The following is a 26,257-nucleotide window of genomic DNA, read 5'->3' as shown; positions in this document are numbered from 1 at the left end:
AGGTATCAGGGTAAAGATGGTGGGTGTAGCAAAAATGCCTGCCTACGCAGGCAACCAACCCATCGGGATACAGAGGGGAATGGAGGTGGGGCTTTGGTTCTGGCTTCTAAGGAGGAAACAAAGAGCAGAAAGAACTTTGAAATTTGCCATAAAACCAACATCCAGAGAGGGGCTACTCTGTGGGCTCTTTCTCATGAGCAAAGCAACCCTACAAAATAGGTGGTGTTCTTTTCATTTTACAGATGGAAAAGTGAAAGTGAAGTCGCTCAGTCCTATCTGACTCTTTGCAACCCCATGGACTGTAGCCCACCAGGCTCCTCCCTCTATGGGATTCTCCAAGCAAGAGTAGTGGAGTGGGTTGCCATTTCCTTCTCCATTACATATGGAAACACATCTGTAAGAGGCTTGGAGGGGTCAAGTAACTTGTCCAAAGTCACATAGATCGTGAACCTGGGAAGAAGTCACCGTGATGGTTAAATAGTTGTGAATAGAGAGGGGTCCAAGAAATTTCTTTTTTTATATATACTTTTTTTTTTTTGGCAGTGCAGCGCAAGGCTGGCAGGGAATCCTAGTTCTCCGACCAGGGATGGAACCTGTGCTCCTTGCAGTGAAGGCCTGAAGTCTTAAGGTTTCTTAAAGAAAGTAAACCATTAGCTACACCTTATAGGGGTGGACGGGATTCCCTGGTGGCTCAGACGGTAAAAGCATCTGTTTACAATGCAGAAGACCCAGGTTCGATCCCTGGGTCGGGAAGATCCCCTGGAGAAGGAAATGGCAACCCACTCCAGTATTCTTGTCTAGAAAATTCCACGGATGGAGGAACCTCGTAGGCTACAGTCCATCGGGTCGCAAAGAGTCGGACACGACTGAGCGATTTCATTTCATTTCACTTCATGGGGTGGGCAGAATGACAGCTGGAGAAGGGTCAGGGAAGGCCATTCGGCAAAGTACAGAGCCTTGAGCAAAGGCCATCAGATTTCTTAAAGCTGGAGATCTGTAGGTCAAAGGCATTAGGAGGGAGGGGGTGAGCCCTAGAGGCACTGATTGCTGGGGGGTGAGTGGCGGACTGGGCAGAGAGGGGCAGGGGAGAGATACTGCTAGAGGGAGGGGGCGGGGCGCTGAGCCCCGCCTCGCCCGCGGACTCTGCACTGCGGGACCGAGGCCCCGCCCCCGCTCCGCCCCCACTTGCCTTCGGAACCACCCCGCCAAGGGCCAAAGCTGGCCCCGCCCCTTCCTTCCGGGTTCCATCCCTCACTTCCGGGCCGAGGCCTAGGCCCGCCTCCGGTTCGGCTTGGTAAAATCCGAGGGAAGCCTGGCGTGCTGCATTTCTTGGGGTCCGCAAAGAGTCGGACACGACAGAACGACTAAACTAACTGAACTGACGGAACCTGCGAGGTTTTGCCCCTCCCGATGCCACGGCCCTTCTCCGTTTGGTGCCATCAGAATTCTCGTCCCACGTCAGCGCAGGCCCGGTGTCGGCCGCATCCGGGCCACGCCCCTTCCCAATTTGGCGCTCTCGGATCTGCCTGCTGGCCCCGCCCCCTTAGGCGCCGCCCAGTCCGCCCTCTATCCCAAGCGGCTCCGGCGGCCCCAGCAGTAGTCTCAGCTGGGCGCCGGGAGCTGCAACCATGGCCGTTACCGCTGAGGGCGCCCGCAGGAAGGAGCGCGTCCTCTGCCTGTTTGACGTGGACGGGACCCTCACGCCGGCTCGCCAGGTAGGACCCCGCTCGTTCAGAAGCTCCCGTTGGGGGTGTCACGTGGACACCCAGAAGCCTAATGAGTGACTTGCAGCGGCGTGATCCCAGATCCCCCGGGACCGTGCGTGGGCTGCCGCAACACCTGGCCCCTGACACCCCAGGGCTGCACGCTGGGAATGAGCCCTCCCGATTCCCCACGTCACAGCCCCCCCGAGCATCGGCGCCCACTTTCTCTGCCTGGGTGCGAGGGGAATGGGTCGGATTCTTGAGGGAAGAAGCTGCGAGCAGGGGCCTAATTCCCTCCCCCGCCAGGCCTGCCTTGGGACGCCAACCCCCGCCCCCGCCCCCGTCTCCCCAGCCTTGGTTCCCACCCCCAGTTCAGCCCTAGGTCACACCAGTAGCCCGGAGCTGTCGTCTGAACCTTGGGTTTCCATACAGGACAACACACCCAAGCGTTAAGAGTCCCGATCGGTGGGGCGCGAGAGCCATCGGTGGGGGTCTCGGAGCCATCCCTTTGCAAAATCGGGCTGGCCTGCATTTAGTTTCTCAAGCCCCTTCCCTACTTTCTCTCCCACCTCCATTCTCCTCTTCCAGGGAGGGAGGGCTTCTGTACCATTCAGGCTGAGTTTGGGGGCTTCTTCCTCCTGGAGGTAAGGGGTGGGGGGCTGGTCTGGTCTTCTTAGGGATGTTGTGGTACAGAGTGGGTGGGAGTGTGGTTTTCTTTCTAAAAGCATCTCACTGGGTTGATGCTCCAACCTCTGCTCCACACCTAGTTTTTCTCCCATTGGATCTAACTCAGGATGAGCCTCCCACCCCCATCTACCCCCCCCAACCCCCGCTTCCCGCAGCTGGGTGCGTGGATAAGCAGGTCTCTTTTCTTGCCCTCTGGTCTGGGTCCACCAGGACCTACTGAGGGATCTCCTAGAGCAGGAGCCGCTAGATCTGGGTGGTAAGGCAGGGGCTTATAGGAACCCTGGTCTTAGCATCCCGGCCCCTGAATGAGAGCCCTGGGGGCACAGGAGGCAATCCCACTGCTCCCGGGGCCTAAACAAGACTAGAGTGTCAGTGCTGTCTGTCCATCCACCTAAGATCTGTCCATAGTACATTTTAAGTTAATTTTTAATTGTACGCATATTCACAAACACATTCTCTTGTAAAGAATGAAAGCGTAACAGAAGGGTAAAGTCCCTTCTGACCAGTCAGGATTGCGGCCCAGCCGCATCCCAGAGTTGTGAGTTTGTGTGTGTGTTTGTTTTTAGCAACTGGTATCATACTGTGTGTGCCCTTCTGCAACTTGCTTTAAAAAAAATAGTCGATATCATAATTTTTTTAAATAATTAATTTGGCTGCACCAGATCTTAGTTGCGGCACATGGAATCTTCGATCTTCACTGCAGCATACAGGATCTGGTTCCCTGAATCAAACCCGGGCCCCCTGCGTTGGGAGCTCGGTGTCTTACCCCCTGGACCACCAGGGGAGTTCCTGCAACTTGCTTTTAACCATTAACAGCGGGTTTTGGTGCTCTCTTATGTTGGGAACACAGTCCTGCCTTATTCTGTGCAAGCACAGGATAGAATTTCAGAGCAGCTGTGTGCCATTCTCCAATTGATTAGCTTATTTGCAGTTTTTCAGTGTTCACCCAGTGAACATATACACCCGGGGAATTCTGGGTGACGAGTCCTGGCATGTAAAGTTTTGCTAGATCTTGCCAGATTACCCTCCAAGTGGCTATACCAATTTACACTCTGACCAGCAACATCTGAGTGCATTTCTCCTATGTCCACCCTAGATAGTGTCAGCTTTGAGTAACGAGGACTGAAACTCATTAGTTTACATTTCCTTGGGGGGACATCTTTTCAAGTGATTAGTCACTAGTTGTTTTTGTTTTGTTTTGTTTATTTATTTAGTTTTACTGTGCGGGGTCTTCGTTGCTGTGAGTGAGGGCTTTCTCTAGTTGCAGAGGGCAGGGGCTACTCTTCCCTGCAGGTGCCTGGGCTTCTCAGTGTGGGGCCTTCTCCTGTGGAACACAGGCTCTCGGGCTTCAGTAGTTGCATATCTCTGGCCCTAGAGCACAAGCTCAGTAGTTGTGGCTCGCGGGCTTAGTTGCTCCGTGGCCTGTAGGATATTCCCGGATCAGGGAATGACCCTCTGTCTCCTGCATTGGCAGGCAGATCCTCTGCCACTGAGCCACCAGGGAAGCCAGTTGCTAGTTGTTTTTCCAAGCACTGTCTCATTTAATCCTTAACAGTGACCCTCTCCAGGTTCTACTGGGATCCCCGTTTTATAGATGGGACAACTGAGGCAAAGGCAAAGCCATTTGCTCAGGTCATTCTGCTATTGAGGAACTTGAGCCAGAGTTTGAACCCAAGCGCTTCTAATTTGGAGATCTGGGTTCTAAACCCTGACTGGCCCCAGATGTGGGTGGAATATGGGCTTCCAGGACTCTGAGCCCTGAGTGAGGGCTGGTTGGAGGGCCCAGACATGCCAACGGAGCCTGTGCTTCCCTGCCCCCTGCAGAAAATCGACCCAGAGGTGGCTGCCTTCCTGCAGAAGTTGCGAAGTAGGGTGCAGATCGGTGTGGTGGGCGGCTCTGACTACTCGAAAATTGCCGAGCAGCTGGGAGAGGGGGATGAAGGTAAGGAGAGGCCAGAACCCATTCCACAGTTGGGCGGTGGGGGTGGAGGGTGTGGGGAGTTTGGGAGACCCCTGGAGCAATGTGCCTTCAAAGACCCAGTCCTGCTTCTGTGGGGCAAAGGAAGCAGAGTGAATAGGCAGGTGTTTGCTCCAGGGATTTAACAAACATTTGGTCAACACCTACTATGTGCCAGGCCTCCCTGGTGGCTCAGACGATAAAGAATCTGCCCGCAATGTGGGAGACCTGGGTTCAATCCCTGGGTCAGGAAGATCCGCTGGGGAAGGGAATGGTATTCTTGCCTGGAGAATTCCATGGACAGAGGATCCTGGCAGGCTACAGTCCATGGGGTCACAAAGTCAGACACAGCTGAGTGACGAACACCTCAACACTTCCTATATGCCAGGCACTGTGCTGACTTTGGAGAAACAGCAGGGAACCAAGCAGACAGAATCCAGCCCTTACATAGTCTCCTTTCCTAGTTCTCCCTGCTGAGTCTTGATTTCCTCATCTTTAAAGTGGGCTACCACAGGTTGAAAATGACCTTGTATTAACTTCTTTTCATTTAATCCTCACAACTATGCTTTAGGGTGGGTATGATAATCTCATTTAACAGAGGAGGATTCTAAAGTCATCCTGGCAGTTCTGCGGACCTAGAGACTTTTCCCCAAGGGTGAAAGTGTTAGTTGTTCAGTCCTGTCGTACTCTTTATGACCCCATGGACTGTAGCCCGTCTGGCTCCTCAATCCATGGAATTCTCTAGGTGAGCATACTGGAGTAGATTGCCATTTCCTTCTTCAGGTCGTCTTCCCGACCCAGGCATCGAACCTGGGTCTGCTGCATTGCAGGTGAATTCTTAACCATCTGAGCCATTAAGAAAGCCCCCTTTCCCCAACCCCTTGTCTATTTTATCAGCAAGTCCAAAAATGTCTCCCCACACCCTGATCTTCTGTATCTGTGTCTCCATCACCCCACCATCGTCCGGGTGCTCTCCCCCTACCCAAACCCGCAGCAGCCTCCTGGCTGTGCTCCAGCCAATTCTTGGTGGCAGTCAGAGTCAAAAACATCCCCCGTGCAACCAGCCTCGATGGCACAGTGATGGAAGTTCCTGTGCCCAGGGCCTGTAGGAGTGCAGGACAGAAATGATGTCCTCTGCCGGGAAGTCCTGGGGGACTTCCAGAGGAGGGAACTGGAGCTTGGAGGAAAAGTGAGGGGGGAGGGCATCCCAGGCAGAAGGAGCTGCAGGAGGGAAGGCCCAGGGCTGTGACGGGCTTGTGTGGATGTTTGGAAAAAAACCAAGTTGCGAAGGCGAGGAGGCTGGAAAAGCAGGTTGGGGATGGAACGAGGGTGCTTTGAATGCCAGACCAAGGAGTGTGGGTTTCACCTCTCTCCTTGGCTCTGGGTATCTGGTCTCACACTGTGTCTTTCCCCCTGGCCTCTACGTGGACCTGAAGTTATCGAGAAGTTTGATTATGTGTTTGCTGAGAACGGGACGGTGCAGTATAAGCATGGACGGCTGCTCTCCAAGCAGGTCAGTGCCCTGCCCCTCCCCCTGGGTCTTGGGACACTTTTCCACAGTGGAACAGTCCCTGGGTGCCTTCTGTCCTGGGCGGGGAGGGGCGCCGTGCCCACTGCCCTCAGAGCCCTGTGTCCCTTGCCCAGACCATCCAGAACCACCTGGGGGAAGAGCTTCTGCAGGACCTGATCAACTTCTGCCTCCGCTACATGGCCCTGCTCAGACTGCCCAAGAAGCGGTGAGACCCCGCCCCTCCTGGGCCCCCTCCCGGAATGGGAGTGGTGGGCCTGGGCTCTCGCAGACGGGCTCTGACTTGCCCAGGGGTGGATGCGTGTCCCCGGTGAAGTCCCGGTGGGACTGGATTTGAATTCAGGGTCCTTCTTCTCTCTGGCTCCGCCTCCCCGCCCCTCCACCCGCCCCCTCGCCCCCAGTGGGACCTTCATCGAGTTCCGGAACGGCATGCTGAACATCTCGCCCATCGGCCGGAGCTGCACCCTGGAGGAGCGAATCGAGTTCTCCGAACTAGACAAGGTGCCACCACCCACTGTCAGCCTTAGTCTCTAGGACCTCAGTCACTTGACCTCTCTGAGCCTTTGTTTTCTCATCCGTGAAAAGGATCGGTGGTGCCAGGCTGTTCTGATTCGACCGGTACCCTTTCGGACACCCGCTCTGTGCTGTGGTTGTCGGCACTTGTGTCTTCCCAGCACTGCTGGCTCGGTGACTGCCCTTGGCGACCAGGACCACCAGCCGCCTGCTCGCCTGAGCCAACACCTGGGGCATCTCTTCCACCTTCCCACCCCATAGAGCCCAACAGTAATTCCTGGGGTTTCAGCCGCCCGAGTTGGTCTCAAAAAAAACCCTTCACCCCTGTGTGTGCCTCTGCGCCCTGCCCACCTGTTCTCCAGCAGTGCCACTGAGAACCTTCTGAAGCACATCTGGCTGCCCTGCCTGACAGTCCTTCCATGGGCCCCCGGCCAACCTCCCGTGGTCTCTGGAGCCCTGAGGGGTCTGCCTGGCTCAGACACTCTCTCCCTGTGTGTCTGTCTTTGGAACACACCAAGGTCCCTGTCACCTTTGGGTGCACTGCCCCCACTGACCTTGACTTGGATGTTGCTCATCACTCCCTGCCCTCCAATCTCAGGGCTGGAGGCCGTCCCCCAGGCCTTTTCATATCAGCCCGTCTCTGACCTTCCCACTGGCTGCCCTTTTTTAAACTCTATTTATTGGCTGCCTCAGGTCTTCCTTGCAACATGTGGGATCTAGTTCCCTGAACAGGGGTGGCACCCCCGTCCCCTGCATTGCAAGGCGCATTCTCAGCCACTGGAGCGCCAGGGAGGTGCCCTGGCCTGCCCTTCTGCTCCCCCCTTTGCTGTCTCTGCCGTAGCCATGCCCTCCCTACTCATTCTAGAGACAGCAGACTATCTCCTGCTTCAGGGCTGTGTCTTCTCACCTCCATCACATCTGCTCAAGTGTCACCTCTGTGTCACCTTGCCAGTATCACCTTCCCTAAGCATGACACATAACCCAGCCTCCTTGTACTTCCTCCTCTTCAAAGTTTTCTTTCTTCCCAGGCAGCCTTTACCACCCACTAATCCAGTGCATCACCTGTTTTTAGATCTTGGTTATCTGTCTCTTTCAGTAAAACTGTAAGCTCCTTAAGGGCTGGGATTTCTGTGGCTGTTGCCTGCTAGATCCATGGGCCCAGCGTAAGCCTGACAAAAGTGCTCGAGACATACTTTTTGAATGAAGTAGATGATGTTATCCCCATTTTATGAATGAGGAAATTGAGGCCCAGAGAAAAGTGACTTGCCCAAGGTTATGTAGGGAATGAGTTGAAGCCCAAAGATTTGAACTTGGCCTTCTGCTTGCTTCCTTCCGATGTTTCCCAGAGGCTGTGTGGGACTTGGTGACAACTCCCAGCTTATCCAGCTCATCCCCATTCCCACCCGGGGCCCCAAGGCCCACAGGCAATGCCCGCGGGCATGGAGACTTCCTTGTTGGAGTGGGTGATTGACCACTGGCCAAGAACCTCCTCCCACACACATATGGAGAGGTGGCCCTTTCTCGGACCACCCAGGTTTCCCATCCCAGCTCCACCTCCGACTTGCCCAGCAACCTGGAAAAGGGGCTTCTCTGCTGCGTGCCTCTGTTTTCTCACCTGTAAAGTGGGAATGATCACAGTTCCCATCTCATGAGGTGGAACACACTGACTCTTCCCACAGCCCTCAGGGTCTTCTCTTATATTTTGGGTCTTGTTCTGCCCTCTTCTGATACTGGAGAGGGACATGAACCTTCTGATCTGAGTGCAGTTCACCAGCACAGATCTAATACTAATGTTTTACCTCCCTTCAGCCGCCTCAGAGGACAGGGTCTGAGGACATTGAGGCCAGAGAGCATGTGAACCAGCCTGAGGACACCGTGCTGGTCTCTGCTAAGGCTGGACTTGGTACGTGGGGCTGTCCGGTGACCAGCCTGGTTCTCTGGAGACAGACAGTGCAGCTGCTCTGGACCATTTATTCTGAGCCTGGGGCACCCTTAGCACTAACACTGGACCCACAGAGTGGCCTCTGATAGATGCTGATCTCCCTGGGAAGCCAAGGCTTTCTGGGAAGGTTATATCCCTCATCTCTGTTCCCATGAGAGTATGTCAGGGTTCATTCAATACACCTCTTATCTTTAAGCCCAGGAAATCGATTCAGAGTCATAGCCAGGAGGCACAGCGGCTGGGCTTGGGACCTAGGCAGCCTGCCTTTATCTCTCATGTGCTCCCTGGACCACATTTCCAGGCTCCAGACTGCTGGCCGCCACCTGTCTGTCCTCCATTTCTAGTCCTACCCATCACTGACTGGCTACAGTGCAGAACTGGGCCCCTAACCCCCATGCTCTGAAATCCTCAGTGGCTCTTGGTCCCCTGGGATGTGTCCAAGCTCCCCAGCCTGGCTTCCAGGCCCTCTGTGTGCTGATCATCCTGCTGATCTTTCGAGGTGGCCAGAAGGGGGCTGCCCACCTTGGTGCCTCGGCCACAGCGAGCCTGCCGTCTGCTCCCGCGACCATGGGCCCCGTCAGCTCAGCAGCTAAGACGCTCCCCTCCAGGCCCAGTGCGGCTGTTCCCCTCTGTGGCCCCAGCAAGGCCAGGCTGGGGAATCCCTGGGCTGGTGAGTGAGTGTCCCCTTCTTGGTGTCCATAGATACGCTGCAGGCTTCCAAGGTCCCGCCCAGAGGGGTAGGAACCAGGAACACGTGGAAGGTGCTCAGTGAAGGCACATTGCTCCGTGGTGGGTGCTGTGATCGTCCCAAACTCCTGCTGACTTCTTGCCTGCTGCCACTTCCCACATAGCTAAGTTGGGAAAGATTCTGCCTGCAATGCGGGAGACCTGGGTTCGATCCCCGGCTCAGGAAGATCCCTTGGAGAAGGGAATGGCAACCCACTCCAGTATTCTTGCCTGGAGGATCCCGTGGACAGAGGAACCTGGTGGGCTACAGCCCATGGGGTCGTAAAGGTCGGACACAACTTAGCAGCTAAACCACCAGTGCCTCTTGCTCACAGGTCTCTGCATGCTCTTGGCTCTTCACACTCTGAGCCGTGGCTGGGCTGGGCAGAGCTGATAGGGCTGAGCCCCACCTTAGGTGGACACTGTGACTCAGGACTCAGACCGTCCCATCCCTTCAGCCTTATTCCTCGAGTCTCTGCTCCAAGGCCTCCTTCAGGATACCTTGCCTGGATTCTGCTAGCACACCTGGCACTGAATTTACTTGCAGGACTTCTGGCCCTGCCTCTGAGGCTGGGTGACCCTGAGCAAGGCATCGGCCTTCTCTGAGCCTCAGCTTCCACATCTGTAAAGTGGGGGTCATGACCTCTTCCTGGCAGGCTCAGTGAACTCACAGGCGCTGTCTGCCCAGCCCAGGGCCCAGCACACGTGGCCCCCTAAACCTCAGTCTGATCCCTCCCCTTCTGCAGAAGGAGAGGATCCGGGAGAAGTTCGTGGAAGCCCTGAAAACCGAGTTTGCTGGCAAAGGACTGAGATTCTCCCGTGGTACGTCCACCCCATGGAGGGCCTGAGAGGTCTACCACGCAGGGCCTCACTGCCAAGGCCAGGCTGCACCCTGAGCATTTTCAGAAACCCTTCCCAGTCCCCCAGGTACATCAAGGGCAGGCTGAGCCAACACAGGCAGGGACCCTAGCCCCCAAAGCTTTCCCTAAACCCAGGCAACCCTCATTGCCACTTCCCCCTACAGTGGCCGGAGGGAGCCTTGTGGACAAACAGCCTGTCACAGCCCTGCTTAGAGCCCTTCCGAGGCTCCCTCTGACTTTAATGAAATCCAGGCCCTGCACACCCCTTCTCTGCCCTGAGGATCATATGGCTCCCGGCCAGCTGCCACTCTGGCTGAGGTCTCAGCTCAGTGTCACCTTCTTGGAGAGCTGTCCCCTGAACACACCAGCTGGGGAGCTTCCCTACCCCTCCACCCCTGACCCCTGCCATTGACTTACATGAGCTGAGAGGTGGTCTGGTCACTTCCCACCCCTCCTCCCACCTGGATCGTAACCCCGTGAGGATCCTGAGCCTGTCTGTGCCCTGCACCTGGTGCTCAGTAGACACTCAGGCATTGTTGAAATGAATGAACGAATGAAGGGCCTTGCCCAAGGCCCCGTGAGCCGCCCCTCTGCTCACCTTGTCTGCCCAACTCCCCACACCCTGCAGGAGGCATGATCAGCTTTGACGTCTTCCCCGAGGGCTGGGACAAGCGCTACTGCCTCGACAGCCTGGACCAGGACTGCTTCGACACCATCCATTTCTTTGGGAACGAGACCAGCCCTGTAAGTGTGCCTCAGGCTCGGCCCAGGTGCCCTTAGCCCCCCAGATCAGGGCCAGGACACGGGATAATGGGACACACCTCCTGGGAAACTCCCAGAAAGCAGTCAGAGTTCACCAGCCCCATTATACAGATTGGAAGGCTGGGACCCAGAGCTGGTTGCACACGTGCCCTGTGTCACAGAGCAAGTCAGGGCCCATGCTGTGAAGAAGGTGGGCCTCCTGGCGGTTCTGAGGGGGGCCAGAGGAGCAGCTATGTAGGAGCCAGTGTGGGGAGGGGACCCCAGGCCCGGGTGGGTGTTGGTCCCCGAGCCTGGGATCCTCCTCCAGGCACCACGCATGTACACATGCCTCCACTGCCCTTCCTCGGTGTGCAGGGCGGGAACGACTTTGAGATCTACACCGACCCCCGGACCGTCGGCCACAGCGTGGTGTCACCGCAGGACACGGTGCAGCGATGCCGCGAGCTCTTCTTCCCAGAGACAGCCCACGAGGCGTGACCAGGGCCCACACCTGCCCCTCGGGACTTCAGGGAGCTCTGGCCAAGCCGAGAGAGCCCCTGGCTCCAGCGCTGGGGGTGCCAGGCCCCTCCTCTGGCCCAGCACCCCTGCCTCGTGTTAGCTACTGAAGGCCCAGCTCTACGGGCCCAGGGTCTGTGTGGACAGCCACCTGCAGCCGGTCAGCTCCTGGTGGGCCTGGCTTCCAGCCTTCAGTCCGACCCGATGGCCCTGGCTGCAGCTGCTGCCCGGACTCTTGGCAGAACAGGTCTCTGTCTACGCGGGAAGTGTGTGCGAATGTTGGTACGAGATAGAGCCCGCCCTGCCTGCCTGCCTGCCCTCCATGGGGTGCAGAGCAGTGGGGACCATGCACATTCGTGAGAACTTTATCTCATGGATATTAAACCCTGTGGAGCGTGATATGGCTGATATCCGAGTGGCTAATTGGCCCCAGGCACAGACACTGCTCCGGCCCCCCACTTTGCAGATGAGACTGACGCATGTGGCAGGGACTTGGCCCAGGTCACAGCAGATGTGATGCAGTCCAGGAGGGTGGGCCACTGAACCCCAAACAAGAGCTGTTTGGGGTGTCCTCCCCCAGCCCCTTCCCCCAGGACCCGATAGACAGGCAGCTCTGGGCCAGGCTGAGTCACAGTTGAGGGTTTATTGCCAGTGTCAGGAAGGATGGGGGATCCAGGAGGCTGGTGGGGGTCTCAGGAGGTCTGACTGGACACTGTGGGGCCATGAGTGGGGTGGCCCAGGGTTGCTGTTAACACAGTCTGCTTCCTGGTTCGTGCCTAAAAGGGGGGAGCCTACTCCTGGTGGGGGCGGGGGTGTCTTGGGGGTTCCCAGGAGTTAACCTGCACCAGTAAACCTTTCTCTGAGGAAGCCAGGGAGCCTGTTCCTCAGGTGAAAGGCTCCAGGCCTTGCTTGAGTAGGCTCAGCTCAAACTGGGGCCATTCTGAGTTTTAGGGGGCTGGCCAGTGCACCCCAACAGCTCTGGTCTTCAGCCTCGGGACAGGGATGGGGTACACATAGCCACAGGGCTGGGATCCTCCTAGACAGTCACTGACCCCCATCGTGGGCATTTGGGCCCCTCTTTTACTCAGACTGGGTCTCCTAAGGGTGACTCCCTGGCAAGCCCTCCTTTGAACCGCATTTTTTCCCCCACAGGTGATGTGTTCTCTGGAAGGGAGTGTGGTGGTGGTGGGGGGCCTGCTACCCAAGAGTGCACACAAACCCGTCCTGGTCAAAGGGGAGAGGGCTGCCACACATTTAAGGGATGGACAAGATCGGGACCACACCTTGGCCACTGGCCTGTTGGGGGCCAGCGGGAGCCTCTACCCCATGGCTTTGGGAACAGGGTCCAGCAAGGGGCCTGCAGGGCTGGTGGTCTCCCAGGCTAACGGCTTATTCTGGTGGGTGCCCCTGCCTGGCCCTGCCTGAGGGGTGTGTGTGTGTCTACCGCTGGGTCCTCGCAGCTGTGATGGGTGGGCATGGGGTTTGTGAGTCAGGGCAAAGGGGGTGGCTCCATCCAGGCTGGGGGAGCTATGCCCCCACCCCACTGAAGACCCTTAGCTCCAAGGAGAGCTGAGGCGGCGAGGCTCAGCACGGCCTAGGGTAGTGGACATGGCCTCAGTTTGGGGTTCACAGCCATTGCCAGGCTGCGGAGGAAGGGCTGGCCAGGAGCTCCCCACTGCCTCCTGCCTCTCCAGTGTGCTGGGGGGAGAGGAGGAAGGAGCCGGAGCTAGGCCTTGGCAGTGGGGGAAGGGGGCTGTCTGCCTCCAGGTTTCACCCTCTTCCCCTGCAAGAGGCCAGGGGGCTCCCCCAAAGCACTCACTGGCCTGGCTTCTGGGGGAAAGAGATCCAGGTCCCAGGGGGAGACCCCAGCCCAGAGGGGGAGGTGTGAGTGGCACAGGCAGAATCTGGCTTCCCCGCAACCCCGCCGGCCAGGCCTGAGGCAGAGGCGAGGGGAGCAAGCTGGTAGGGCAGAGCCCACCAATGCCCTGACACCCAGCCCCAGGCCTGACACTGGCCCTCAGAGGCTCAGTGGACCCTGGGACGGGTGTTAGGAGGGCAAGGGGGTCCAATGCATATGTGGCAGGGAGGGGCGGGAGGACAGCGCAGATAAGCAGAGAAGGCAGGTCTGGTGGCTTCCGCCTCGGTCCAGCTCACACAAGGGTCACGGGGTGGATGGAGGCCCACACTCATGTCCACAAGCACAGACACACAGATGTTCACACCGAGGCCACCCGGGGGACTGGCTCGGCCGGCGCGGTGGGGCGCAGGGCTGGCTGCGGCCCGTCTACCCTGTGTGGCTCCCTCCCTCCCTCGGCGGCTGGCACGGGGGCCCCCCAGCCTAGGAGCCCACAACCTGGCCGGACCACGTCTCGTGGGGAGTGTGTGGAGCCAGCTGGGTGAGCACCACCTCCACAGCTTGGAACTTCTGGTTCTTGGGCGGGATCGGGCACACCTTGTAGGTCACCTCGTCGCCTTCCACCGGCACGTACTCCCCCTCGATGCTAGTGGTGGGGAGAGGGGTGTCAGCCCAGGAGAGGCCTTGGCCCTGGACAACCCCTGTGGTCTGGTCTGAGGTCAGCCTCACCCTGGGTTTCCCTAGGCCGTGGAGCCAGAGCCAGACTCGTAAAAGAGAAATCAAACCTGCCCCTCTCTATAAAGCAGGGGTCCCCAACCTTCAGGATCTAATGCCGGATGATCTGAGGTAGAGCTGATGTAATAATAATAGAAGCAGAGTGCACAATAAATGCAATGTGGTTGAATCATCCTGACATCATCCCTCCCCAGTCCATGGAAAAATTGTCTTCCATGAATCTGGTCCCTGGTGCCAGAAAGGTTAGGGACCACTGCCATAATGTTGAGAGTGTGAGAGGGACTCAGGGAGGTCCCCAAGGCTCAGAGCTCAGGGACTCCACAGGCCATGCCTAGCATGAGGGCTGGGGTCTAGACCAAGACCACCCCGCCTTTCCTAGCCTCCCTCCAGGCTGAAAGGCCCAGGGGCTGGCCCAGCCCTCTTAACCCCCATGGTGTGGGAATAGGATCCAGGACTTAGGCGGTGGGTCCCAGGGCTTCTGGGGTTCCCCCTTCTCCACCTGGCCCCAGCCCTCCTCCACCCCTGTCCCTGAAGGCCCTAGGAGCAAAAAAAGCTGCCAGGACCACAGGCTTCAGCCAATGAGGGCAGAGGCCTAAGGAGGCATTTTGGAGGCACTGCTGGGACCCTGTAGCAGGGCCCAGCTGAGAACGGGGAGCTGGGAGGGACTCACTCAGACACGTGCACGAAGATGTCCTCTGACCCGTTCTCGGGGGTGATGAAGCCGTGGCCCTGTGAGCGTGAGAACTGCTTACAGACGCCCTTGAACACGGGGCCAGCCGAGGCACGGGCTGTCCTAAAGATCGGGTAGGAGGATTGGACGTGTGGCCTGAGCACACTGCCCCCTGCGTCCCTGGTTGCCCCCCACCCCAGCCCTCCTGCGCCCTGCCTGCAGAGCCTGCCTAGAAAACCCTGCCCTGCCCGGAGCAGAAACCACCTATCCTGCGACTAGTTCAGTCCTCTCATCACCCCACTGGACAATAAGGAGACAGGCCCAGAGAGGGAAAACTGGTTCTCCCGGGTGGCCCAGCAAGTGGGTCGTCTGACTGCCAGCCAGTTCCCCTCTTTGTACACAGGACCCTCCCCACCTGAGGCTGGTCTGGCTGACACGAATTCCTGTTGTAAGAATGCTGAGTGAAGAATGTGCAGCCTAGGCTTGAATACCTCCCAGAACAGGGAGCTCACTCTCTCCCGAAGCAGCAGTCTCCGTCCTATTCACTCATTGGTCATTCAGCCCTTCATGCATCAATTATTAAGCCTCTGCTCTGCACCTGGCCTTGGTGTGGACACGGGACAATCCGCACCTGCCATCAGACCCCTCCTTTGGCCAAACCAGCCTCCGCGTGGCCCCCACGAGTGACAGTGTTAGTCACCAGCGGTGTTCGACTGTGTGACCCCTGGACTGTAGCCCACCAGGCTCCTCTGTCCCTGGAATTCTCCAGGCACGAATACTGGAGTGGGTAGCCATTCCCTTCAGGGATCTTCCCGACCCAGGGATCGAATCCAGGTCTCCCACGCTACAGGCAGATTCTTTACTGTTCAAGTCACCAGGGAAGCTCAGATGGCTGGCACAAACCTCCTCTTCAATTTGACTCCCCACCCCGCCAGTGACCTAATTCCGAAGGCCCAGGGCTGGTCTCTGTCCAGACTGCCCACCTCTCTCCAGAGGTCAGCCACGTGCCACGGTTCTTGCCCAGGCTGTTTCATCCAGCAGGAGCACCCAGCTTCCCTCCTCTCCTGATACATCTTCCAAGGCCAGCTAGGATATCTTCCCCGAAGCCCGACACTGGGTCCTCATGCCCGACACTGGGTCCTCTCCCCCAACCCTGCCAGCTGTCGTGAACTGTGGACAAACTCCTCCTGTACTATAAGCAGTTTGTGGACTGAAGTGTTGCCTTTTTTATCACTGGATCCCCTGGGGAAGGAGCTCCATACAGCTTGGTAGACTGAATGAATGAACTCTCGTAATTACTAGAAGGTCCTTACACAGCTCCCCTGCCCTGGGGTGAGGGTAGCAGGGGATGGCGGAGGAAGAGACCGGACAGCCCCACCTGGAGCCCCATCCTGGGAAAGATCAGCAGAGCCTGGGCGAGGGGCTGGTACTCACGCTGAATACGTCCTGGTCCGTTTGGTGGGCAGGGGACTGGGCAGGTCCCGAGATGAGATACTGCCTCGCTCCCAGACCCTGCTGCCCTCCCTGTGGAAGGGAAAGGTGGGCCAGACAGGGGACTTGGGGGAGTGCAGCGGGGGCACGACCGCGGGCGGCGTAGGCTCCGAAGTCATGGCGGGGCCAGTGGGAGAGCCGGGTGGGCTCCCAGGCGCAGGGGCCGGTGAAGGGCTTGGGCGTCCTGACGGGCAGGGCCCGGCCTGGCCCTGCTCGGCGGCCTCACCAGCCACAGGCTCCGTCTGGAAGGGGGAAGAGAGAGGTACAGGTGAGTGTGGTCCAGGGTGGGCAGCTTCTGGACACACGTCTGGAGGGCTGGGCCTGCCTGCTGCTCCCAACCGTGAGTTCAGGCCACTCACAGCCCCTCCCTGACACAGGGTCCTCACCAGAAAGACAAAAGGGTCTTAGAACCTTGTAGCAGGCTGAACTGTGGTCTCCTAATAGTCACCTATTGAAATCTGAAGCCCTCAGTGTGATGGTATTTGGATATGGGACCGTTTGGGAGGTAACTGGGTTTAGATGAGGTAAGGAAGGGGACTTTCCTGGTGGTCTAGTGGCTAAGACTCTTTGCTCCCAATGCAGGGGGCCCAAGTTTGACCCCCGGTTAGGGAAGTAGATCCCACGTGCAGCAATTAAGAGTTCTCGTGCCACAACTAAAGATTCCCAAGTGCTGCAACTAAGACCCGGCACAGCCAAATAAATAAAAAAAGTATTTACATGAGCTCAGGAGGGTGGGGCCCCCATTATGGGATCGGTGTCCTTAGAAGGAGAGACCCTTCCCTCCTCACCCCTTCCCAAGAGCTTGCCTCCTCTGCTCTTGCCTTGTGAGGACGCTGCCAGCAGGGGGCGTGCGTGCGTGCTAAGTTGCTTCATTACTGTTCCACTCTTGCCACCCCCATGGACTGTAGCCTGCCAGGCTCCTCTGTCCATTGGATCCTCCAAGCAAGAGTCATTTCCTTCTCCAGGGGATCTTCCTGACCCAGGGATCGAACCGCATCTCGTGCATCTCCCGTGTTGGCAGGTTCTTTACTGCTGAGCCACCTGGGAAGCCCTAGCAGGGGGTGGTCTACAAGTTAGGAGGAGAACACTCCCCAGAACCAGACCATGCTGCCACACAGAACTTGGACCTCTAGTCTCCAGAACCAGAAGAACTAAATGTCTCCATGGAGCCCCCCGTCTGTGGTGTTTTGTTAATGGTGGACTGAGCTGACTGAGACTAACCGCAAAGTCCTTCCAGCCTGTAGTTCAGCTCTTCAACTTGAGGGCCTAGGAGGTGGGATGTGTAAAGTGGCCGATGACCTGGAACACAGTTTGGCACAATTGCCAGCAGTTTCCAGTCTACAGACCTGGGTCTGAATCTCAGCTTTGTCACCTGTAACCTGGTGACCTCAAGCAAGCCACTCAACAGTTGCAACATGGCGGGTGGGAGTGTGCGCTCCAGACCCCAGTGACCTGGGTTTGAATCCATCTCTACCTGTTGGCTGTGCAGCCTTGGTCAACACTCATGGCCTTTGACTTGGCTTCCTGTTCTGTAAAATGGGAAAAGCATTGGTTCTTATTTCATAGAGAGGTCACTGTGAGGATTAGATGACATTCTATGTGCTTAGAACAGGACTGGGGTATGGTGAGCCCTTTGTAATGTTTGAGATTTTTCCTTAGCCCCAGTTTCTTCCTCTCTAAAAGAAACTTGAGAATGCTTACCGTGCAAAGTGATTATGGCGTCAGTGATTTAGTGCAGATACCCAATAAATTGTTATTATCAATGCTAATCAATAGAAGTTCCCCTGACAACAGCTCAGGGCCTGGATAAACTTTAAAAAAAAAATCATCCTTTTTATTTTGGGGGGGCTTCATTGGGTCTTAGTTGGGTATGTAGGAACTTTCTTTGGGCGATCAGGGTTAGTTGCCCTGAGTGTGTGGGATTTTAGTTGCCAGATCAGGGATCAAACCTGCGTTTCTCTTGCATTGAAAGGCTGATTCTTAACCACTCTACCACCAGGGAAGTCCTTCATCCTGTATTTTTCTCTGTGGAGGAAAAGAATGTAGTTACCCCATCCGTGCACCCACTCATCCTCAGGGTCCCCTGGGATCGGAAACTCTTGGGCTCCGAGAGATGCTAGACTATTTGTTGAGCCTGGAGCGGGTGGCCTGCCACAGCGGGGCCAGTAGGACGCCTGGACCAAGAGAGCTCCAATTTCACTGCATGTTAGCTGTTGGCTTGGGTAGCACTTCCTCCAGCCTCAGCTTCCTCTTGAGAGTCCCCTGGACTGCAAGATCAAACCAGTTAATCCTAAAGGAAAAAATCCTAAAGAGTACCCTGAGTACTCTTGGGTAGGACTGATGCTGAAGCTGAAGCGCCAATACTTTGGCCACCTGATGCGAAGAGCCGATTCACTGGGAAAGACCTGATGCTTGGAAAGATTGAGGGCAGGAGGAGAAGGGGACAACAGAGGATGAGATGGCTGGATGGCATCACCAACTCAATGGACATGAGTTTGAGCAAACTCCAGGAGATGGTGAAAGACAGGGAAGCCTGGCGTGCTGCAGTCCATGGGGTCGCAAAGAGCAGGACACGACTGAGTGACTGAACAGCCACAGCTTCCTCACCTGCACAATGGAGCTGAGACACCCTGCCTCACTCCCTCATGGGCTATGGTGAGGCTTGACTAAGCAGGGATGCAAAGAGTTGCCCATGGCCCATGACATATAGGAGTGAGGGTGACAGGCTCTCCATCCCCTCACCCCCATTCCTTCACTCCCCCCACCACCCTGGGACCAGAGGTGAACCTCTGAGCTAAGTCTATTTCTGACCTCCATCTCTGCCCTGCCCCCTGCAAACCCGTAGTTTCCAGGGAAGAGTTTAAGACGCCTTCGGACTCCAGAGCCCTGCATGGACCGGAATAGCTGAGGAGTCACCGCCACTCAACTCCCTGGCAGGTCTCCTGGCCACTGTTCAATGTCCTACAGCAGGTGGGACTTTTCTGGGTCAAGGGGATGAGCTGGCTCTGCCGTCCCTGGGGATGGAGATTCAGTGTCCCGCCCCTTCAGCAGGCCCCCAGCACATCCCATCCAGCCAGGAGAGCTGCTGCAGGGGTGTGGGGAGGCAGGCAGAGGGTCAGAATTGCCCCTCAGGGTCCCTCACGCTGAGGTGCGGTTTTTCTCTCTGAGCCCACCTGAGGAGGCAGGCAGGGGCCAGGTTTAGCATTGTTATCCCCATTTAGTTAACTAATTGTATTAATTTAGTCAACCCTGAATATTCATTGAAAGGACTGATGCTGAAGTGAAAGCTCCAATACTTTGGCCAGTTGATGCGAAGAGCCATCTCAATGGGAAAGACCCTGATGCTGGAAAAGATTGAAGGCAGGAGGAAAAGGGGATGACAGAGGGTGAGATGGTTGGATGGCATCACCAACTCGATGGACATGAGTTTGAGCAAGCTCCTGGAGATGGTGACGGACAGGGGAGCCTGGCGTCCTGTAGTTCGTGGGGTCGCAAAGAGTCTGATACAATTGAGCAACTGAACAACAACAAACTAATCAATTAACTTTTAAAAGCCGGGTATTGAACCCGCCCCCTTGGCAGTGAAAGAGCAGAGTCCTAACCACTGGACCTCCAGGGAATCCCCTTGTCCCCATTTTAGTGAAGAAAACTGAAGCTTCAAGAAGAAAAGCAATCACATAAAACCTTGCTCATGAATGTCCACAGCAGCATTATTCATAAAAGCCCCAAAGTGGAAAGAACCCAAAGGCCCATCCCCAGATAAACAGATGAACATGTGGTTTATGTCTTTATGTGGTTCCCATGAAATAGAACATGATTCAGCCATAAAAAGGAATGAAGTTTTGATAGAGCTCTACGACAGCTGGACTTGAAACCCTGAACCTTGAAGCCATGCCGCTAGGTGGAAGAAGCCAGTCACAAAAGACGGCATGTTACCTGATTCCACGTACGTGAAATGTTCAGAAGTGGCAAGCCCATGGAGATGGGAAGATTAGTGGTTCTAGGGGTTGGGAAGGGCGAAGGAAAATGAGGAGTGACATCTAATGGGCACAGAGTTTCTTTTAGGGGGTGATGAAAATGTCCTCAAGTTGACTCTAGTGAGGTTGCATAGCTCTATAAATATGCTAAAAGCCACTGACTTGTCCATCATAAACAGATAAATTATATAGTGTGGGAATGATACCTCGATAACACTGTTAGGGAAAAGGCAGACAGGGAGCAAAGCTACCCAGGATGACAGCAGAAAAGCAGGAGGTGCCCTGGGGTGCACTCCTGGATGCCCCCTACCCTACCTGGGTGAGGGTGGCAGGTGGCAGGGAGAGAAACTCAGCCTCCCTTTCTCCAGGAAGCAAGGCGGTCCTGGGCTGCCCACTGCACGGCTTTCCCAGGCCTGGTATTGTGCTTGGCAGTGACAGCCTGTGCTGGGAGGTCGCGGGGGGTGGAGGGGAGGGAAGGGGGTAGGGGAGGGGCTGAGGCGGTCCACAGCTCTTGCCAGGGAGATGCAGCTGAGCTGGGCCCTGCTCTGGCCAGCCGGGCCTCCGGACCCGAGACTGAATGAGCCCGGCTCTCAGGTTCCATGCGATGCGGGCAGTGGGGAGGGGTAAGGGGCACTATCCCAGGTAGGGGTGGAGGGTAGCTTCCTCCTTCCCCTCCCGCAGTGGGCCAGGCAGCAGAGGGGAAGGGGAAGGAGATGGAAAAACCAGCAGCGACAGAACATGTATGCCTTCCCACTCCCCATCCATCACCCCACCCACCCCGGGAGAAGGTGGGGAATGGGCCTTCGGGAAGGAGTTGGGGCTGGGATCTCCCCTCTCTCCTTCCTCTGCTGGAAAATGAAGATTACAAGAGCCCCTCCTCCAAGGGCGTCAGTGAGGATGACACGGGATGGAGTGTGGGAAGCACTGAGTAGGTGCTACATGAGAGGGGGCTCCTCCCAGGCAGGGTGGCTGAGGTGGGCATGGGTTGGGGGGGGGGGGGAGAGGGAGTGGGTGAAAGAAGAGACCCTGGAGCCAAACCCACCCTTTATTCTCACCTCTCCTGTTTTCCCAAGGACTCGCCCACCCACTAGGTCCCTGCCCTGCCCCTCACAGTTTCTCCTTTCATTTAGTTCCTGTGTCAGTACTTGAAGGCTCTTGCTATTATGACCCTATTTTGCAGGTGAGAAAACTGAGGCTCAGGGAGGCTCTCAATCACTCAAGGCCACACAGCAATTAATGTCTGAGCCAGAGCTTGAACCAGGGCAATCTGACTCTGGAGCCCTGGAGTGGGGAGTCAGGGGTCCTGGGTTCAGTCCTTGTATTGCTACCAACTTGCTGTGTGACCTTGGACAGGGTCTTTGCCTCTCTGATCCATGCCAGAGCCCTGGACTTGAAGAAGCTGCCCAGTGCAGGGTAGCCTGGGAAACTAGAGAGAGCCAAACAAGGGGATGCAGAGCAAGCCTCCGGCTCAGATTCTTTCTCCAGAATGTTGCTGCAGAAGGGGGCAAGGGAAGAGAGGGCTTTGATCGTCTGAATGCTATATAGTCTTTACAAAAAAGTCCTTTTCAAGTCTTTATTGAACTTGTTACAAAGCTGCTTCTGTTTTATGTTTTGATTTTGTGGCCACCATTCATATGGGATTTTAGCTCACTGACCAGGAATAGAACAGCACCCCCTGCAGCGGAAGGTGAAGTCGTAACCACTGGACTGCCAGGGAAACCCACAGAGTCTTTACAGAAATTATTTCCCACTTTTAAATCTCCCAGTTGCTACAAAAGGTTGAAATTACAATTGTGTTCATTTTACAAATGAGGAAGTTGAAGCTCAGAGAAGTTAAGTGACTTGCCCAAGGTCACACAGCAGGTAAGTGACAGAGGCCAGATCTTGTCTGAAAGCAAATGGTGTCTTCCTCTGAGGATAAGTTCCCAGAAGAATTTTCCCTGAGAAAGCAAAGGGGAAATAACTGAGAGCAGAGAACTAGATGTGTTCATAGAACATTTGGTTCAACTCAAACAGAGCTAGAGCCTGACCCCCGAGGGATTTGGTATGCCTGCCTGGGGCCATCTCTGGCCTGGAATGATGCTCTTCAGAACTAGCAGCTGGAGGGCAAGAGGACAGCCTGAGTCCCAGATGACCCAGGATTGACTCCTGGCTCTAGAGTATCCTAGCGGGGTGACCCTCCCTTAAAACAATATATCTACTTATTTAGATATTTGGCTGTACCAGATCTTAGTTGTGGTATGTGGGATCTTTAATTGCAACATGTGGGATCCAGTTCCCTGACCAGGGGTCGAACCCTGAGCACCCTGCACTGGGAGCTTGGAGTTTTAGCCACCGGACCCTCAGGGAAGTCTCAGCACTTACTCTTTGAGACTCTGGTGGTGGTTTACTAAGTCGTGTCCGACTCTTGTGACTCCGCGGACTGTAACCTGCCAAGCTCCTCTGTCCATGAAATTCTCCAGGCAAGAATACTGGAGTGGGTTGCCATTTCCTTCTCCAGAGACTCGGTTTACCCATCTGTCAAATAGCGTGAATCAAAGTCCCTGTCCAGGTTCCAAGAGGAGCCAAGGAGCTGTGTCAGTGGTGCCCCGAGAGTATTTTGGTTCTGACCCTGCCAGCCAAGCTCCTCTTCATTTCCCTGCATGCAGATCAAGCCCCAGTAATTCCGCAGACAAAAGGCCAGGGGAGGTAAAAATAAAACAGCAGAGCTGTTCAGAGATAACCCTAGGCAAGGTCCTGATACAGCATCATGGGGCTGTGAAGGGTGATTCAGCCACATCAGCAGGTGACCATCAGCCTGGTGTTGGGGCTCCTCCAATTATCCACTCCCCCAAAAGAACTGGGCAGGAGATGGCTGTCAGAGTCTTCTGTTGACCCTGTGAATCCCTTTCCTTTTGGGCAGGTCAGGGAAACGAAGCTGGCTCAACCACCCGGTGCTGTGAGACCTAGGGCAAGCACCTGCCCTTCTCTGGGCCTCAATTTTCTCCTCGGGTACATGAATCATCATTGATCCTGATGACGCATGAGGGTCACTCCACCTCTCCTCTGAGGTTGTCAAAAACACGCGTAACTGAGTGTGACTGCCAGGCACTGGGACAACAAACAGAAGAGACAGCCCTGCCTTGAGAGAGCCCAGGTCCGGGGGGAACAGACAGACAAGAAGAACACAGGGTGGCTGGTCACAACAAGATCATGGCCACCATCGATGGATTAGTAACCACGTGCCAAGAGGTGTGCAAGCCCTTTGCCCCCTTTCCTCATTTATTCCTCACAACAGCCCTACAAGGTAATTATCATTATAACCCCATTCTTCAGAGGAGTAAACTGAGGCCCAGAGAGGTGAAGAGTCTTGCTGGGGTCACACAGCCAGTTGGGGCCTGCACTTTAGCATCCTGGTTGGGGGGGCTGGGACAGAGGCCTCAGGCAGGAGGGAGGGAGGGAGGACCTGCGCGTCCCTGCAAGCTCCCGCCGCCCCTGCAGAAGGAAGAGCGGGGCTTGGGGTTCTATTCCTGGCTTTGTGCTGACTCAGACCGTGACCTTGGGTGAGTCACTTGCCGACTACGGCAAGCTTAAAAACAACACCCTCCATAAAAGCATCCCAGCCCAAGCCCCCACTGAGAAGGGACAGACAGTGGGAGGCGTGAGTCTGATGGCTTAGGGGGAAGGACAGGGAACACGGGGTGATGGCAGAAGGGCTTTCCGGACTTTGAGGGCTTACCCAGGGTGGGCCTGAGGAAGGCGAGGAGACAGCCTCAAGCCCACCAGGCAGAAGCTGGCTCTTCCCCAGTGCCCCTGCCCTCTCCCAGCCTCTCAGACACTCCTTAAAATACGTCAGTGCCAAAGCTACTGGAGCAGCTGGAGGTGACCTAATTAAACCTGGTTCTTTCCCTCTCCCACAGCGTGTGTGTGTGTGTGTGCATGTGTGTGTGCGCGTGTGTGTACGGGGCAGGCACGGGGGGGGGGGCACTGCCCCAGCCAATACTCGAGCTTAATTGAGACCCTTTAACTCTCCTCCTTGTCATGTCCCCAGGTTGCCCTGGAGGGCTCCTATGATCAAGGCCTTTGGGCTTTGTGGGCATTAGTGAGGGTATGGATGCCAGGATGGGCACCATGAGAGAGCCCTCACATCCCAGCCCCGCCGGGCTGTATGACCGTGGGCAAGTTGCTTTCCCACTCTGAGCCCTCCTTGGAAAGAGGAATGGACGGGTCAAAGTCACACTTAAGAGTGGCTGAGCTTGAACTCAAATGCCAGGCCACTTATCCTGGTGCCCATCATTTTGCTGGCTTGGGGCAGGGGGGAAGACCCGCCCCGTTGCTTCTTGTCTCCCATCCTAATAGTCTGCGTGGACAAAGGTCTGAATTGCCCCGAGCCCTCTTCCCACCAGGCTTCAGATCCTGGCCGTGCTAGTTGTGACCAATATGATCAGCTCGGCCAGGCCCTGAGCGCCCTCTGCTGGTGCCACTCCTGGGGGCTTGCCTCCAGACCAGCCTGCGGGTTTCCCTCCCTCACCAGCCAGCAGTGTGGGACCCCCGAGTTCCTCCTAGGGAGGCTCCCCCCACGGCCAGTGGACTTCCGTGACCACTGCCCATCCCTGGGAGAAACCTCTGTGGCCAAGATTGTCCTCTGGCCTCTCCCAGGCCCTTGTGAGCTGGTTCCTACTTACACCTGTCTTTTCTTTTTGTTGTTTGTTTTTGGAGGAGGGTCAGACAGACCCAGAGGGGCGGGGCAGATATGGGAAATAGATGTTTTTGGAAAAGACTTCAAGGAAACGCTGAGGGGAGGAGATACCCAGAATTTGGTGGACTCAGAGGCTTCTGAGACAGAGCCAGGCCTGCAGGAAAGGCGCTTCATCCCCCAGGGGGCTGCAGACAGTCCCTTCCCAGGGAGAGGCCTCCCCTGGAGCTCTCGGAAAGGTGGCCCACCCTCTACCCGGGTGCACTTCCTCCTCCCCTCCCCCAACCCCAGCGGATGAGGCAGTTCACAGTCTGTATTTATTATTGTTCTCGCTCCCCGCGGCCCCCTCCCCTCTCCCTGGGAAGAGTCTGCAGGCTGGCAGATTGGCAGGAACCTGCTGTCTCCCTTGTGGGTGCCAGCATCACCCCTTATCTCTGCCTGGACTCCTTGTGCCAGGGTCAGGCCACTTGGGGACTTGGCACTACTACCCAAGGCTGCCTGAGTACATGAATCCCACGGCACAGGATCCAGTGGACCCTGGCTGATCACCCCTGCCCTCCAGGGGCTGCGCCCTGGCAAGGGTGGAGGTCAGCTCGAGACCAGCCTGCAGGGGAGAGGAGTGGCCTTGGGAGAAGCAAAAGCTCCTGGTAGGGGTGGCTCCAAGGCCAAGGGGGAAATAAAAGCGTGGAGCCACCTCTCCAAGCCAATTAGCCCAATTATCCCCAACACATCGCGGAAGAAACAGAGTCAGGATGAGACAGCTGCTCCAGGTCCAACTGTCTGCTGGCCACCCCGCCCCCCCACCACCACCCCTGACGGTCCCTCCCTGGCCCCAGCCCCAAATTCCAGGGGGAACGATCCATGTCGCTCCCTGATGCACTCTGCTTTCAGCGTCTGGTAGAAACCCAATTATTCTCCAGTCATTTCTCTCCCCTCTGGTTCCCAGACAGGAGGCTGCGGCTACAGCTTGGCAGGTGTCTGCTGTTCTCTGCCTCTTGAGCCAGACATAAGTCCCAGACACACACACACACATACCCACGCCCTTTCACAGGGAACCATGCAGCCTCAGCTTCCCCTGGGGGCCAGGCAGAGCAAGGGAGGGGGGCGGGATGGCCGGGTGGGCTCTTCCACGCTCACACATGCCTGCCTCTCCTCTGTAAACTGGACTGGGCTGGGCCAGCCCCAGGGGAGGGGGCCCACCTTCCCAGAGCACCCCACCCCCGCCATTGCACCTCCCTCTGCCCCCCCATCGTTAGAGCCAGTTTCCAGGGCCGGAGCGCCTGAGGCCCCAGGGTCTAGCCCCTTACCTCTCTCTGACGGCCGAGGTCCCACACAGCCTCCCGCAGCCGTTCAGACTCGGCCTCTCTCTGGCGTGCTTGGAGCTGATGAGCAGGGATGGGTCTGAGAGATGTGCTCTGTGTCTGACTCCGTGTGTGTGTGTGTGTGTGTGTGTGTGTGTGTGTGTGTGAGCATGCGGCACCTCAGGCCCCTCACTCACTCACACACGCCTTCCTCCTGACGTCAGGAAGAGCAGGAGGGAGGGACCGGGGTGGGAATTTGTACTCCCTGCTTAAAGGGACACCGGGCCCCTGAGTCAGACACGGGCGATGTGAGAGAGTGAGCTGCGTCTCTCGGGGGCCCCGAAGCTTCTTTTTCTGGAAAGTGGCTTTTATTGCCAGGC

General features: G+C 56.5%; 2 protein-coding genes across 5 annotated transcripts; one reads left to right on the top strand and one right to left on the bottom strand.

Annotated features, from left to right (window-relative positions):
• Positions 1–1,591: 1,591 nt before the first annotated feature.
• Positions 1,592–11,572, top strand: PMM1 (phosphomannomutase 1). 4 transcript variants are annotated; one of them, XR_006059487.1, is made up of 8 exons: positions 1,592–1,715; positions 4,215–4,332; positions 5,784–5,860; positions 5,992–6,083; positions 6,277–6,376; positions 8,198–8,291; positions 9,033–9,878; positions 10,545–10,592. XR_006059487.1 is itself a non-coding variant. In XM_027968152.2 (8 exons), the coding sequence occupies exons 1-8, from the start codon at positions 1,629–1,631 to the stop codon at positions 11,153–11,155; spliced, it is 789 nt and encodes a 262-aa protein (XP_027823953.1). In that variant the 5' UTR covers positions 1,592–1,628; the 3' UTR covers positions 11,156–11,572. The 4 variants fall into 4 exon arrangements, 2 of the variants coding, with proteins under 2 accessions (XP_027823953.1, XP_042103729.1); XR_009600041.1 differs by lacking the exon at positions 10,545–10,592 and having other exon boundaries at positions 9,033–9,344; positions 9,803–9,878; XM_027968152.2 differs by lacking the exon at positions 8,198–8,291 and adding an exon at positions 11,033–11,572 and having other exon boundaries at positions 9,803–9,878; positions 10,545–10,660.
• A 225-nt stretch (positions 11,573–11,797) lies between these two features.
• Positions 11,798–25,979, bottom strand: CSDC2 (cold shock domain containing C2). Its single transcript, XM_004007016.6, has 4 exons — positions 25,884–25,979; positions 15,868–16,166; positions 14,434–14,556; positions 11,798–13,674 (listed from the first exon to the last, which is right to left on the bottom strand). Exons 2-4 carry the CDS (start codon positions 16,041–16,043, stop codon positions 13,512–13,514), a joined length of 462 nt encoding a protein of 153 aa, XP_004007065.1. The 5' UTR covers positions 16,044–16,166; positions 25,884–25,979; the 3' UTR covers positions 11,798–13,511.
• Positions 25,980–26,257: the final 278 nt, after the last annotated feature.

Source organism: Ovis aries, chromosome 3 (assembly GCF_016772045.2).
Source record: "Ovis aries strain OAR_USU_Benz2616 breed Rambouillet chromosome 3, ARS-UI_Ramb_v3.0, whole genome shotgun sequence".
NCBI lineage: Eukaryota > Metazoa > Chordata > Mammalia > Artiodactyla > Bovidae > Ovis > Ovis aries.
This window is presented reverse-complemented; position numbering and strand designations above follow the sequence as displayed.

Excerpts from the sequence above, each read along its gene's own strand:
- PMM1 (XM_027968152.2), top strand. The coding sequence starts at position 1,629 with ATGGCCGTTACCGCTGAGGGCGCCCGCAGGAAGGAGCGCGTCCTCTGC. Across the intron at positions 5,861-5,991 it reads GACGGCTGCTCTCCAAGCAG|ACCATCCAGAACCACCTGGG; the intron begins GTCAGTGCCCTG and ends TCCCTTGCCCAG. Across the intron at positions 10,661-11,032 it reads TTGGGAACGAGACCAGCCCT|GGCGGGAACGACTTTGAGAT; the intron begins GTAAGTGTGCCT and ends CTCGGTGTGCAG.
- CSDC2 (XM_004007016.6), bottom strand. The coding sequence starts at position 16,043 with ATGACTTCGGAGCCTACGCCGCCCGCGGTCGTGCCCCCGCTGCACTCC. Across the intron at positions 14,557-15,867 it reads CGGACCAGGACGTATTCAGC|GACAGCCCGTGCCTCGGCTG; the intron begins GTGAGTACCAGC and ends CCCGATCTTTAG. Across the intron at positions 13,675-14,433 it reads ATCTTCGTGCACGTGTCTGA|CATCGAGGGGGAGTACGTGC; the intron begins GTGAGTCCCTCC and ends CCCCACCACTAG.